Here is a 12842-nt window from a genome sequence, read left to right on the forward strand (position 1 = left end):
CCTTTCTCCGCCCTGCCGCTCTTTGATTGGTCAAGTCAGTCTCTGCTCATGTCTTTCCATTTAGAAAAGTGATCGTACGGCGCTGCCAGGTTTGCTGGGAACTGTAGTGTGAACTGTGTTTAAAGGTGAAGTTCAGGTTTTGCAAAACACTACAGTTCCCATTAAAATGGCAGAAGGGGCCGAGTTTGAGGAGAAAACGAAAAGGTTAATTTGATGTAGTTCAGCGCACGATTCAACGTTACTGCCTGTGTCTGCCAGCGCTATGACTGAGGGAACGTGAGTATTTAGTTAAACTTTATTTTATAGGTCTTATGACAAATAGTTTAGTACATTGTTGATCATTTGTCATTGGGGGGACCACGTCACTGTTATTCTTGTGCCTGATATTGTGCGCCTAAAGTTCCCAAAAAGTTAATTACAGTCGTTCCAGTTTTGTACAGTTTATTTCTACTTGTATATATTATATAGTTTTGTTTGTAAAATGTATTTCATTACAAATATAAATAATGTTAATGTTTTATTTATAATTATTGTATCGTTATTTCACTTTAATTGAAGCGTATTTTTTCCTAAGTAACATCCAGATATTTAAACATGTTTAAGGTGGGAACAAAAAGTTAGTATTTTATTTAGTATTTCTAGATAAAACAAAAACAGCTACTTGATCAATTTTGTGAAAACTTTGGTATTTACTAAGAAATAGTGAAACTTTATACACACACACACTGACAAATTAAGTTATCCCTGGTTCAGTTCAAAACATAACTAAAGCACTTATTTATTTGTTATATAAAAAAAATTCACATCATAAACATTCCAGCTGCGTTTTTAGACACTTGCGAAGACGAGGGGGGCCCTACAAGACAAAGCCAGCCACAGACCTGAGCCGCTGGCGGCTGACTAATGTTGAGGGCAGGCAGACGTGGCGCTATGTTGAAGACAACCCTGACAGGGAGCAGAGCATGCTGGAAGCCCACTCACTGGGCCTGGATACGGTGAGGATTCAGCCTTGTTGCAGTGGCCACATGCTACAGAATGTTGTGGTTAGAAAGACGGGACAAAGCCATTCGGCCAGAAGGGTTACTCCCTGTAAACTCTGTGCTTGAGCTGCCTGATAGAACGTTAACCTCAGCAGACAGGTTAACATTCTTTGACCTATGGTTTATTCAATCCACAGAGCAAGTTTGTGTGTGAATCCCCAGCTGCCCATACAGCTGTAGATGTCGCTCTGAAAGGGATGCACTTCTACAGACACCTCCAGGCTGAGGATGGTCACTGGGCAGGTGATTACGGCGGCCCTTTGTTCCTGCTGCCAGGTACAGCAAACCATACAGTCATTCTGACAGTCACAAAGAGACGAGTCCTTCCTGCTGGAGATTAATTGTTTGTTTTTTGGTCTCTCTTGCTTTTTTTTCCTCTTCATGGCTGTTATGGACAATCCTCAGGGCTCCTGATCACATGCCACGTTGCTAAGATCCCTCTGCCCAATGCCTGGAGGAAGGAGATGGTGAGATACCTGCGCTCAGTTCAGCTGCCAGATGGAGGCTGGGGTCTGTGAGTCAACACACACATTCACACAGGCCTTGGTCACGTTCATCTACCACAACAATTCTGTTCCTGGTATTTCACAGCAAAATGACTGAAAACTGAAATACATTTATTGGCAGACTATTTGCCACAAAAATCATATTTTCATTTCCATATTCTACAGAATAGTAGATTTTAGTATCAATGTTTATAACCAAATGCAGCCACTGATCATTTTTATGTCACTTTTACTGAACTACTTGAACAACTGCAGTCAGAATTCCGTCAGAGTCTGGTCATGTTGTGTTTGCTGTGTTCTCATTTCTGCAGGCACGTTGAAGACAAGTCTACTGTGTTTGGCACAGCACTGAGTTACACCTCGCTTAGGATCCTGGGAGTAGAGCCCGATGACCCAGACATGGTTAGAGCCCGGAGCAACTTGTACAGCAAAGGTTGGGAGGAATATGTTCAGAGCAGTGGTCCCCAGCCCCTAGGTCAATTGGTCCCAGGCCGCAGAAAGAATACATATTATATTTAGGAAATCCCAGATTTTATGCCAGTCGTATCACTTTAATTTGTTGTATATTTCCATCAGAGCTGTCAGTGCTGTGTTTTGTTCAGGAGGTGCGGTGGGGATTCCCTCGTGGGGTAAATTCTGGCTGGCCGTTTTAAACGTATACAGCTGGGAGGGAATGAACACGCTGCTGCCAGAGATGTGGTAGGTGCATGTTCAGACGCATAATGTTTTTTTATACTGTAAATGGTTGAGGATGATAGAGTTGTCCCTCTTCCTGTTGACTCCAGGCTCTTCCCATCTTGGATGCCAGCCCACCCGTCTACGCTGTGGTGCCACTGCCGCCAGGTCTACCTGCCCATGAGCTACTGCTATGCTGTGAGACTGACTGCAGAGGAGGACTCTCTGATCCTCAGCCTCAGACAGGTGCCGCCTCACACTGTTACACCAGGTGGCACCATAGCCAGAGGCATAATAACCTCCAAGATGCATGTTGATACCACATTCCCTCCTGTTCCTGTTTCTAGGAGCTGTATGTCCAGGAGTATGCCAGCATACACTGGCCTGCTCAGAGGACCAATGTAGCGGCCTGTGACATGTATACACCTCACAGCAGTCTGCTCACTGTGGCCTACAGTAAGCCCACATCCATTACCCACAGACCAGCAGCGAGTACTGGACATAAATAATGAGCCTGTTGTTCTGCCCCACAGTGGTGTTAAATGTGTATGAAGCCCACCACAGCACCACACTGAGAGAACGGGCCGTCAGAGAGCTGTATGATCACATCCAGGCTGACGACCGCTTCACCAGATGCATCAGCATTGGACCAGTAAGAACAACAGCGTGGGGATAGACTCTGACCTGAACTTAGTTTAAATGTTATTAAAGCAGCACATTAGGCATCTACCATCTACATAAACCATCAACTGTCAAACAGAATGTATGAAATGTTGGTCTCCTCAGATCTCAAAGACCATCAACATGCTGGTGCGGTGGTACGTCGACGGTCCGTCTTCTGCAGTGTTTCAGGAGCACGTGTCCCGGATTCCAGACTACCTCTGGTCAGTCAGCCACTCCATTAGGTGTTCTGGAAACACACTTTGGATGACTTTGTTCTGTTGTGTGAGCACGTACTTGCTCTTTGTATTTCAGGCTGGGGTTGGATGGAATGAAAATGCAGGTGAGAATGTGCTGGATTCTTTTTTCCACAGTAGTGTCAAGGTCACATAATATTAAATATCTACTAAGTAGACATGATTCAAGAGTGTTATGGCATGTAGACACACTGAGGGTATGGTAGAGGTGCTCGTCCTCCATTTTTCACATTTCTGTGTCTGTTCAGAATCTGTAAACCAGCGCTCTGTCATTGCTGCTTCGCAACCTCACCCAACTGCTAGAACTGACACAACTACTGTGATGTGGCTGTTCTCCAGCGCATCACATACCAGCCGCTGTCATTGCTCCATGACACAGTATCTATGCATGTTGCGATTGCTGTTACCAGGGCGACCTGATCTCCCCTGCGTCATATGCAGTTCTGCACAGAAGCGCGATAACGTCTCATTTGCATGTTAAGCACTTGATGAGATCTCTCTTTAAATTTGACAATAAGTTTGACACTTAACCACTTTGTCCTTTGTCTTTCCCACAGGGAACCAACGGCTCTCAGCTCTGGGACACTTGCTTTGCTGTGCAGGCGTTTCTTGAGGTAAAATGACCCTAGGCATCCTACATGTAAAATAAATCAATCACCAGGTGGAACTTGATCAGTTCTGGCTCTCAAGAACCAGTTAGTTCACGAGAAACTACCTTCAACTCCAGATATAATGAAACACTTCTACTTCTTCCTGATGCTGAACCTGATAAAATGCATCTTGGACCTGAGTTCTACCAGGTTTCTGTTGAAATGTTTCAGGCAGGAGCCCACAACCATCCCACACTGACCAAATGCCTTCAAGATGCCCATCAATTCCTCAGAATCACACAGGTACAGCAAGCGTGCGTTTGTCCCACAGCGACAAGCATCCTCCTCATCAAGGCTGAAGCTTGGCTGAATATTCTCTCTAACAGATACCTGAGAATCCTCCTTCATACCAGAAGTACTACAGGCAAATGAACAAGGTAAAACCTGTAACATTCTCTCGAGGTTCTAAAGCTAAAGATTTAAATTCTTCCAGAAACCAGCGAGGTAAGAAAACCCCATGAGCGGCGCCTGAGTCTCTGTTCTGACCTATGCTGTGATCAGGGAGGCTTCCCCTTTAGTACCCGTGACTGTGGCTGGATTGTAGCTGACTGCACAGCGGAGGGCCTGAAGTCTGTGATGCTGCTGCAGGAGTGCTGTCCCTCCATCAGCCAGAGGGTCGCATCTGAGCAGCTGTTCAGCGCTGTCAACGTGGTGAGTCTGCAGATGAATCAAGACAGTTTGCTGTCATAAGTATGTGTCCAGCATAACCAGCTCAGACCCATCTTCACATCCTCCTGTTGTAAAACCAGCTCAGACCCATTTTTACATCCTCCTGTTGTAAAACCAGCTCAGACCCATCCTCAAATCCTCCTGTTGTAAAACCAGCTCAGACCCATCCTCAAATCCTCCTGTTGTAAAACCAGCTCAGACCCATCCTCAAATCCTCCTGTTGTAAAACCAGCTCAGACCCATCTTCATATCCTCCTGCCGTATAACCAGTTTAGACCTATCCTCACATCCTCCTGCTGTATTTCAGGGTTTCACCGTGTGTCCTCATCTTCTTGTAGCTTCTGAGCATGCGAAACCCAGATGGAGGATTTGCCACTTATGAAACGAAGAGAGGTGGAAGACTCCTGGAGCTGCTGAACCCCTCTGAGGTGTTTGGTGAGTGTGTCCTCACCAGCAAACATGTTCACTCCTAAAACCGTTTGTTTCAGCTCAACCAGTGGCGATGGTTTAATAGAAAAAGAACTTGAGATGCAACAGTCTGGATATAGAATTTGGTTTAAACATAGTTTTTGTTTGTTTTCCTGATTGGGTGTTAACAGTAAAACAACAAATGTTACAGTCATGTTGCAATAAGAGCTCAGTTAATCCCATCCTGGCTAGTGAGAGCTTCAGGAACACACATGAACTACACTCTGTACTATCCCTAAATGTCTTCACATAGACACACCAGAGCTGCTGGTAACATACAGGTCACATTCAGGTCTGATAACGTGAAGCGGCTGAGACATCTCCTCTTTACATCAGACCTCCTTCTTTTACGTGTACAGGTGACATCATGATAGACTACACCTACGTGGAGTGTACCTCAGCTGTCATGCAGGCTATGAGCCACTTCCACGAGCTCCACCCTGAACACCGAGCCAAGGAGATAAGGTCAAATACACTGAACATTTATCTACTGGCCCACTGGTGAATGAATGCCATTGTCAATAATCCTGTGTTAAGTAGATTCTGTATTATCTTTAGAAGATTCATAATTCTAAATGTTAAATGAGGTTCTAACTGAAGTTGTGGCAGAACATTTCTAAGTGAATCAATCATTAGTTCTTGTGAAGTGAAAGAGGAGACCTGTAACCCTGAGTTTTTCATCCTCAGGACCAGCCTCAGAGACGGGCTGCAGTACTGCAGGAAGGTGCAGAGACCGGACGGATCCTGGGAAGGGTGAGTTTTCCCCGGCTCATGCTGGCTACAGCCTTGGGCCGTACTTAAGCTTTGCTTGTGCTCAGGTCCTGGGGCGTGTGCTTCACATATGGGACATGGTTTGGCCTGGAGGCGTTTGCTTGTATGGGCCACGTCTACAGTGACGGGTGAGCGTCCAGACACTGATCACTGCACACAGACTCACAGTAAATCCTAACTGTGCACTGGTGTCATGTGTTGCAAGGGAGGCATGTGCTGAAGTACACAGAGCCTGTGGGTTCCTCCTGAGCCACCAGATGTCAGATGGAGGTTGGGGAGAGGACTTTGAGTCATGTGAGCAGCGGCGCTACATCCAGAGCAGCAGCCCGCAGATCCACAACACCTGCTGGGCCTTGTTAGGCCTCATGGCCGTCAGGTAGAGGAAGCCTCAGCCTGGTCTGAATGTGCTGCTTCTGACTGACCTCACAGATTTTTTTTGCTGCTATTTCGGGCATTCGTGCTGTTGATTCACCTGGTCGTAATAAATAAATGGTTTATTAAAATCCTGTGCACCTGCAGACATCCTGATACTCAGGCCATTGAGAGAGGAGCACAGCTACTGATTGATAAGCAGATGCCTAATGGAGACTGGCCACAGGTGAGTCTGGTCACCTACATTTAACTAAGCAAATGGACCAATATGAGCCAGCTGGCAGCACAGTGGATGTGATGCTTTGCATAAGCTTGTGGAAATTTTGTCAGGACAAATGTGTGCTGTAGCCAAAGCAAAAGGCCAGAGCGATTACTGAGCCTAAAGCAGCTTCGCCTGTGATAATGACATGGGCCTGTTGTTCTTTGTCCGTCAGGAGAACATCGCCGGTGTGTTCAACAAAAGCTGTGCCATCAGTTACACCTCCTACAGAAACGTCTTCCCCATCTGGACCCTCGGCCGCTTTTCCAGGCTTTACCCCAGCAGCCGCCTGGCGGGGAAGATTAAAGTGTGAAAGCCTTGGAATCAGTCACAAACATCTCGGCTATAGAAAAAAATACTACCTTCAAATGTGTCTTTATTGAAGGTGAAGCCTACAACTGTGTGGATATTTTCTATTGTTCAGCTCTTACACTGTATGTCTGAGATTAAATCAATACTGAATTCATCTCTATCCAGTTGTGCATTATTCACTACCTGAAGCTTATATGCTGCAGTCTATGAGCATTTACATTCACGTCCATTCGTTTCCGTACTGGTTTGGAAGAAATAATTTTTCTGCTGCTCATCAGATCCTCATTTGTCTTCTTCTGCTTTTCTCTCACACACCTGCATAAAGAAACATGTAACTGGTTTAACTGGTGTTTCCTGCTGCCTGTTACGGGGCCGTGACACAACCAGTCTCCTTCAGCCGTTAAAGGCTCAACTGAGTACAGAGACAACAGTTAATAGTATGCTACAGCATAGAAACAGACAGGAACAGCTATGTGCCCTTTGACCTCATTATAAAGATTGAGCCGAATCTCAGAGTTCTGTCATTTACTGGGTCTATGCAGTGGATTTGTCATTCATTTCTGTGTTCTGTGGCGTTTGTGGCTCTGACCAGAATCCCTGAAGGTTTACAGGAAACCTGAGTGGTGACTTCCACATTGACCATCATGGTTTTTGTTGTGCAGGGTTTGCTTTTCACGGCGGCGTCTATTTTAGTTCGAGCCCCGTGTGCATCTGGTCACACAAACATGCTCCTTCTACACAACCTACATCTTTCCCTGCCTGAACAACAATTCCTAATGGCTGCTGTTCATAGGGCTCCTATCTATGTTCCAGCATGTTCCTTCTTAGTATGTTGATATATGTTTGTTGTTATATACTTCTATACAAATGCTCTCAGAATAGAAAATACAGGTTTGGTTTTGTGATAACATCAAACTTTGTTTTGTTTAAACCTTGTCCAACAGGTTTATTTCTGCATGACCTCTGTGTGTTAGACTACGACACAGCAAACGATGTTTCACAGATGAACTTTAATGCACACCTTTTCCTACCACATGAAACTGTAGTCTTGTTACTGTACCTGTGCCACATACACATATGTTACAACAAAGGTTAAACCCCCACACAACCAACCCATTCATGCTCCTGTGGAGGCACTTCCCCCTGATGGCTATGGGCAGTATGAGGTGTGGCCACCTATAAAGACAAGCTGCCGCTGACAACTTTTAACAGATCTGCTCTCCTGCTCACAGTAAGTAGATTGCTCTGACTCTGTAATCTGAATCAAACAAAAAGCTAAAGTACATACAGTGTGCGGTAGTTATCTGTTCACTAAAACATTGTGCTATGTTTATACGAACACTATTTTAATCATTTGAATTTTCTTCAATTTCAGCACTTAGAGTTTCAAAATGTTTAAACATAAGAAAGGTAAACACTTGTCCATTTTTCATCCATATGTTTTGAATGTTTTTCACTTGTCATATTTGCAAAATCTGACTTGATTTCAGGAGAACACGGACCCGAGCATGGGCATGAGCATGAGCATGGAGAGAAACATGGTCATGAGCATGGAGAGAAACATGGTCATGGACACCATGAACATGGGCATGAACACCATGAACATGGGCATGAACACCATAAGCATGGAGAGAAACACTGTCATGAGCACCATGGTCATGGAGAGAAACACGGACACGATGACAAACACAAGCACTAGCTTGGGTTCGGCCACGGACGAAAGTCAGAGTAGGATTCAGTGTCGCATATTGTTTGTGCTTGGCTCTTTCCATGTCCAGACTCTAAATTATAAACCTTTCTCATTAATTAAAAGCCCATTAATAAGAATGATGCGTTTAAGGAGCTGACTGACATGTGTCTCCTGTGTCCCTCCCTTCAGCGGCTCCTGCAGTGATGGCTCCGATCAGGAATTCAAGTAAAATGTCACCTGGGGAATTTGTAGAACATCATTTTTTTTAATAGGGTTTAAATCCACATGTAATCATAGAATTTGCTCTGCATTTGAATTGTGTTAATATTTTTAGTAAAAAGAGGTAAAAACATGCTTTTATCGGGATGTTCAGCCTTGAACTAATAAATGTAATCTTTAAATCAATTGGATTCTCTCTACACATTTGTAGCTTCTGAAAGGTTGTGATCTGTTCAGTCAGACCACTGCCATTGTGTGATATGATTAGATTAATATGTTGTTGTAACTCCTCTGAATCTGTTATTTGATTTAAAAAAAATATCATAGCAAGTCAAACATAGAAGCCAGCATCACAGTGAGTAGCACCTTGTGTTTCCGCATGTTCAGCTTTGCATGTTTTTGCTCCAAGCAGATTGTGCAGGTGGGAGGAGAGGCACGTTCATCCAGATAAAACAGTGAACTGTCAGTGGACTATGTGTGATGAAGCAATGTAATTTTACTTTTTTTATCAACAAGTAAAAATTAAAGGCTATCAGCGCATGAAAACATAAACTGGGCCTCATTTCTAATTAAAGTACTTACTAACCATAGGGCAATCTTTACCCATTAGATCTACTGTGTGGGTTTTCGTGGCTCTTTAGTAGCTTCTGTTTGCGCACTAGACGCATTTTCCTTCTCTTTGGGTGGTTTTCATGTCATGATTGAGAGTCAGACATTAATGTATTAAATCAGGTGATTAGTTATTAAGGGGGCGACTTGTATGTCCTGTCAACGGCGAATGCAGAGATCCGCGGAGCGGAGTGCGGTCACCGCCATAGGAAAGGCCGCGGCTTGGGTCTAGCTCCGGAGCCGTCGGCCATCTTAGTACACCCGGCGGTGTGCGCTGATGATTGTTTTTTTTTTACTGATCCGAAAAAGATCCGATCTGTGATGTAAACCGTGAGTTCTTTCACTTTCACTGTTTACTGACTTTACTGACTGTTCATGTTACATGTTTGGCATACAATTGTTCTTAAACTTAACTTTTATACAGTTGATATAAAATATTTTACTACAGTATTTGGTTCACAATCTTTTTTTTCTAGATTTTCCTCCTTTAAAATTGGGTGCGTCTTATATGCCGGTGCGTCTTATATGGCGAAAAATACGGTACGTTTTATTATATCCGGCATAATAATTTATGTATCTTGTGGGAAAAGTCTCGGTTCATATAAGCCTAAAGTCAGCGGGACACTTGTTGACACATGGAGCGTGCCGGAGCTTGGCGCCTTCACGCGCGGCTGAGCAGCCTGTTTGTCTTGCAGACACGCAAAGGCGCAGCCCGTCACTCGGCAGACAGGCCTACGTGCAGGCGCCCGATTAACCGGTTCGTCTTTCAAATGAGCCGCTGTTTGCTTTTCCGTGGTCAGCCGTCGCTATTTTTGAGGTGCGCGATTCGTGTGATAGTTACGGTAACACTGTTGCGATCACCGAGAAGAGCGGAGACACTCAGTCTAGTAAGCAACTGAGGCGATATTAGGATCAATGTCGTAAGGACACTAAGCAAATTGAAGAAATTATGGAATTTACAGTGAAGGTTTAAAAAAATATTGTTGGAAGATATAAAAAGGGAATTGGCCTCTATTCTAAAACTTGGATTTGAATAAAATGACTTCTTCAAATTGTTACATCACAAGTCCTTCACAGTTCTTCTTAGTGCTACCTCGACTACTACCACAGCAAATCCTTTTACTGTAAAGTCTTAGAGTTATCCACGAATAAACTATCGCACAGTAAGTAAGTTCAATTGTACCAATTTGAAATCATTTTATTCAAATCCAAGTTTTAGAATAGAGGCCAAATTACCTTTTTACATTTCCATCTGTGAATATATATTTTTTAAAAACATTCACTGTAAATTCCATAATTTCTTAAATTTGCTAATCCCAATATCGCCTCAGTTGCTCAGAGTGTCTCCGCTCTTCTCGGTGATCGCAACAGTGTTACCTTAACTATCGCACGAATCGCGCACCTCGAAATTTGACCACGGAAAAGCAAACAGCAGCTCATTTAAACGCGGTCCAAAATCAGGACCAAACCAAATCACATCATAATTACATGATTCGGTAAAATCTTCGGCTGATTAACATAACACACCACCTCCCGTATTGCGTTGATTTGCGCCATGCCATATGGCAACTCCAGTCCATCAATATATTGTTTTCCAGTTGTAATTGCGCTTCAAACTGAAAGATTTGCGTTATATGGTAAATGCAGGAAATGTAATAAAAAATCAGCAGGGCGAGGACCAATGCACGTAGGTTGACCTACGCAGTAAAACTGTCTCTATTGTCACGGAAACGTGAATGGGTCCACACAACACGGGACCTTCCTTCTGTACAGTATTTACTTTTCTGCTGCCGCGTAGAGACGGACACATCTGACCAATCAGCGGAGAGAACGTTCTCACGTGGTTTGAAGTGAAGAGTCTTGGTTCTCTTGGATTTTTCTGTGTGTGAAACGGAACCAAACCAATGAGAACTTGCTACAAGTTTACAAATTCATCAACTGATTCGGACCAAAGCCAACGAATTCTCTTCGTCAAAACGTAAGCCTGCACCTGGAAGGAAGCGACAGTTAAAGCCCCTCCCTCCTCTGATGATGGGCCGGGTTTCAGGTGTGGCCTCGTATAAAAGTAGAGTCACCTGGTTGCTGGATTCATTAGTGTGTGATTCGGCACAAGGTAAGTGAACACCATCCTAGCTTGGCCTGTGGTGTCTTGTTTACGTGTAGTTGTGTGTAAAGTTCATTTTATGGCCAGGTCTTCGTTCATGGGTTGGGGTTAAAGTAGATCCTCTTATCCGGGTTTGTGATTTGAGTGATCCACAATGTCACTTCTGACCTGCACAACCTGTTTGACGGCAGCTGTTCTGTCTGTTTAGAACATGGTGTTATAGACGTGTAGTGGATTCCTTATGTCAGTCTGTGAACATTTAAGTGGCTACTTTGTGTTTCAGGCTTTGGTTTGGGAATTTTGAAAATGTATGGGAACAATGGAGGTAAAACAAATTAATTATTCATCCTTTGGTCCTTTTTAGATGTTTACTAAAATAACCTCCTTGTACTTAGTCAGCAATTGTCAATAAGTGATTTGTTCTTTGTTTAGGAAACCAGTATCCTCCTGGATACGGTCAACCACCAATGCAAGGAGGATATCCCCAATATCCACCAGGGTCTGTTCCTCCCCAAAACTACCCTTCCCAACCATTTCCTCCCCAGCCTGGCCAGCCTGGTTACAATCCTCTAGCCCCACCTCCTGGAAGCTATCCACAGCCTGGACAGGGCCTGTATCCTGGTCCTGGCTGCGGGCCTGGACAGGGCCCCTATCCTGGTCCTGGCTGCGGGCCTGGACAGGGCCCCTATCCTGGTGCTGGGTGTGGGCCTGGACAGGGAATGTGTCCTGGTGGTGGGTGTGGGCCTGGACGTGGGCACCATCACGGGCATCACGGACATCATGGACCTCATGGACATTACGGGCACCACCACCATATGTTCCGTCGCCACAGACACAGGCATGGTCACATGCATGTCAATTGTCACAAGAAAGGAAGACATTGCCGTGGGGTAAGATCATTTCACTTCAGTAAAAACTGTTTATTGTCTGAATTTCAGAGCAACACATTGTCACACCTTTTGTTCATATGTATATTAAAATAGTGAAGCTCTAAAGGTAACACCTGCCTGGCAACAAATGACAGACAAAAATAGGAAATTACACCCCCCCCCCCCCGTTTTTTTTATTTTTAAATAAATAAGATCCATATTTAAGTCAACAAAACAATAATGACAGCGAAATAACTACTGCATTTAAAGGCCATGTCTTCTGGTTGTAGAACTCCAGCAGCTCCTGCAGCAGCGACTCTGACTAGACTGAGGCTTTGACCATCTGGACTCATCATCTACTGGACCCCCCCCCCCTTATTAAGGTGATATGTAACCAAAGGGACTTTTTTCCTGTTTTGCGGTCAAGTAAGTTTAAATTGATCTGCAGCTTTTCTGACATTAGTTCAACTGCTGCGTCAGTAGAATCACGGCACGTCAAACATAACACTTTTCTTTGCCTGTGGCTTTTTTTAGGACATTTGATTGTTTTCTGGTCTGCTTCTATGTATTGGTAAAGCTTTTTAGAATTTTCATAACCCTTTTGATAATGATTATATTTTGCAAAGTGAAATATGAAATAAAATTTTACTACTTTGAATAAAGTTTTTAACTTGCAGTCACAACCTATAGAAATGGCTTCCTCCTTCTCTCC

General features: G+C 44.0%; 2 protein-coding genes and 1 long non-coding RNA gene across 4 annotated transcripts; all 3 read left to right on the plus strand.

Annotated features, from left to right (window-relative positions):
* Nucleotides 1-45: 45 nt before the first annotated feature.
* Nucleotides 46-6799, plus strand: lss (lanosterol synthase (2,3-oxidosqualene-lanosterol cyclase)). 2 transcript variants are annotated; one of them, XM_029135966.2, is made up of 22 exons: nt 46-276; nt 821-995; nt 1178-1316; nt 1446-1554; nt 1858-1979; nt 2149-2245; nt 2332-2467; nt 2569-2677; nt 2755-2873; nt 3008-3105; nt 3197-3224; nt 3696-3752; nt 3960-4031; nt 4115-4165; nt 4290-4439; nt 4796-4892; nt 5285-5390; nt 5613-5678; nt 5744-5824; nt 5902-6072; nt 6216-6294; nt 6503-6799. In XM_029135966.2, the coding sequence occupies exons 1-22, from the start codon at nt 263-265 to the stop codon at nt 6638-6640; spliced, it is 2214 nt and encodes a 737-aa protein (XP_028991799.1). In that variant the 5' UTR covers nt 46-262; the 3' UTR covers nt 6641-6799. The 2 variants fall into 2 exon arrangements, with proteins under 2 accessions (XP_028991799.1, XP_028991800.1); XM_029135967.3 differs by having other exon boundaries at nt 833-995.
* A 957-nt stretch (nt 6800-7756) lies between these two features.
* Nucleotides 7757-9100, plus strand: LOC129603489 (uncharacterized). The gene is made up of 4 exons (XR_008693379.1): nt 7757-7870; nt 8015-8049; nt 8130-8367; nt 8519-9100. It is a non-coding gene; the product is annotated as an uncharacterized LOC129603489 (long non-coding RNA).
* A 2073-nt stretch (nt 9101-11173) lies between these two features.
* Nucleotides 11174-12813, plus strand: LOC114847538 (calcium-binding protein P-like). The gene is made up of 4 exons (XM_029137394.3): nt 11174-11270; nt 11545-11586; nt 11694-12151; nt 12421-12813. Exons 1-4 carry the CDS (start codon nt 11186-11188, stop codon nt 12454-12456), a joined length of 621 nt encoding a protein of 206 aa, XP_028993227.3. The 5' UTR covers nt 11174-11185; the 3' UTR covers nt 12457-12813.
* The last annotated feature ends 29 nt before the right edge of the window (nt 12814-12842 follow it).

Source organism: Betta splendens, chromosome 21 (genome assembly GCF_900634795.4).
Source record: "Betta splendens chromosome 21, fBetSpl5.4, whole genome shotgun sequence".
Classification (NCBI taxonomy): Eukaryota; Metazoa; Chordata; class Actinopteri; order Anabantiformes; family Osphronemidae; genus Betta; species Betta splendens.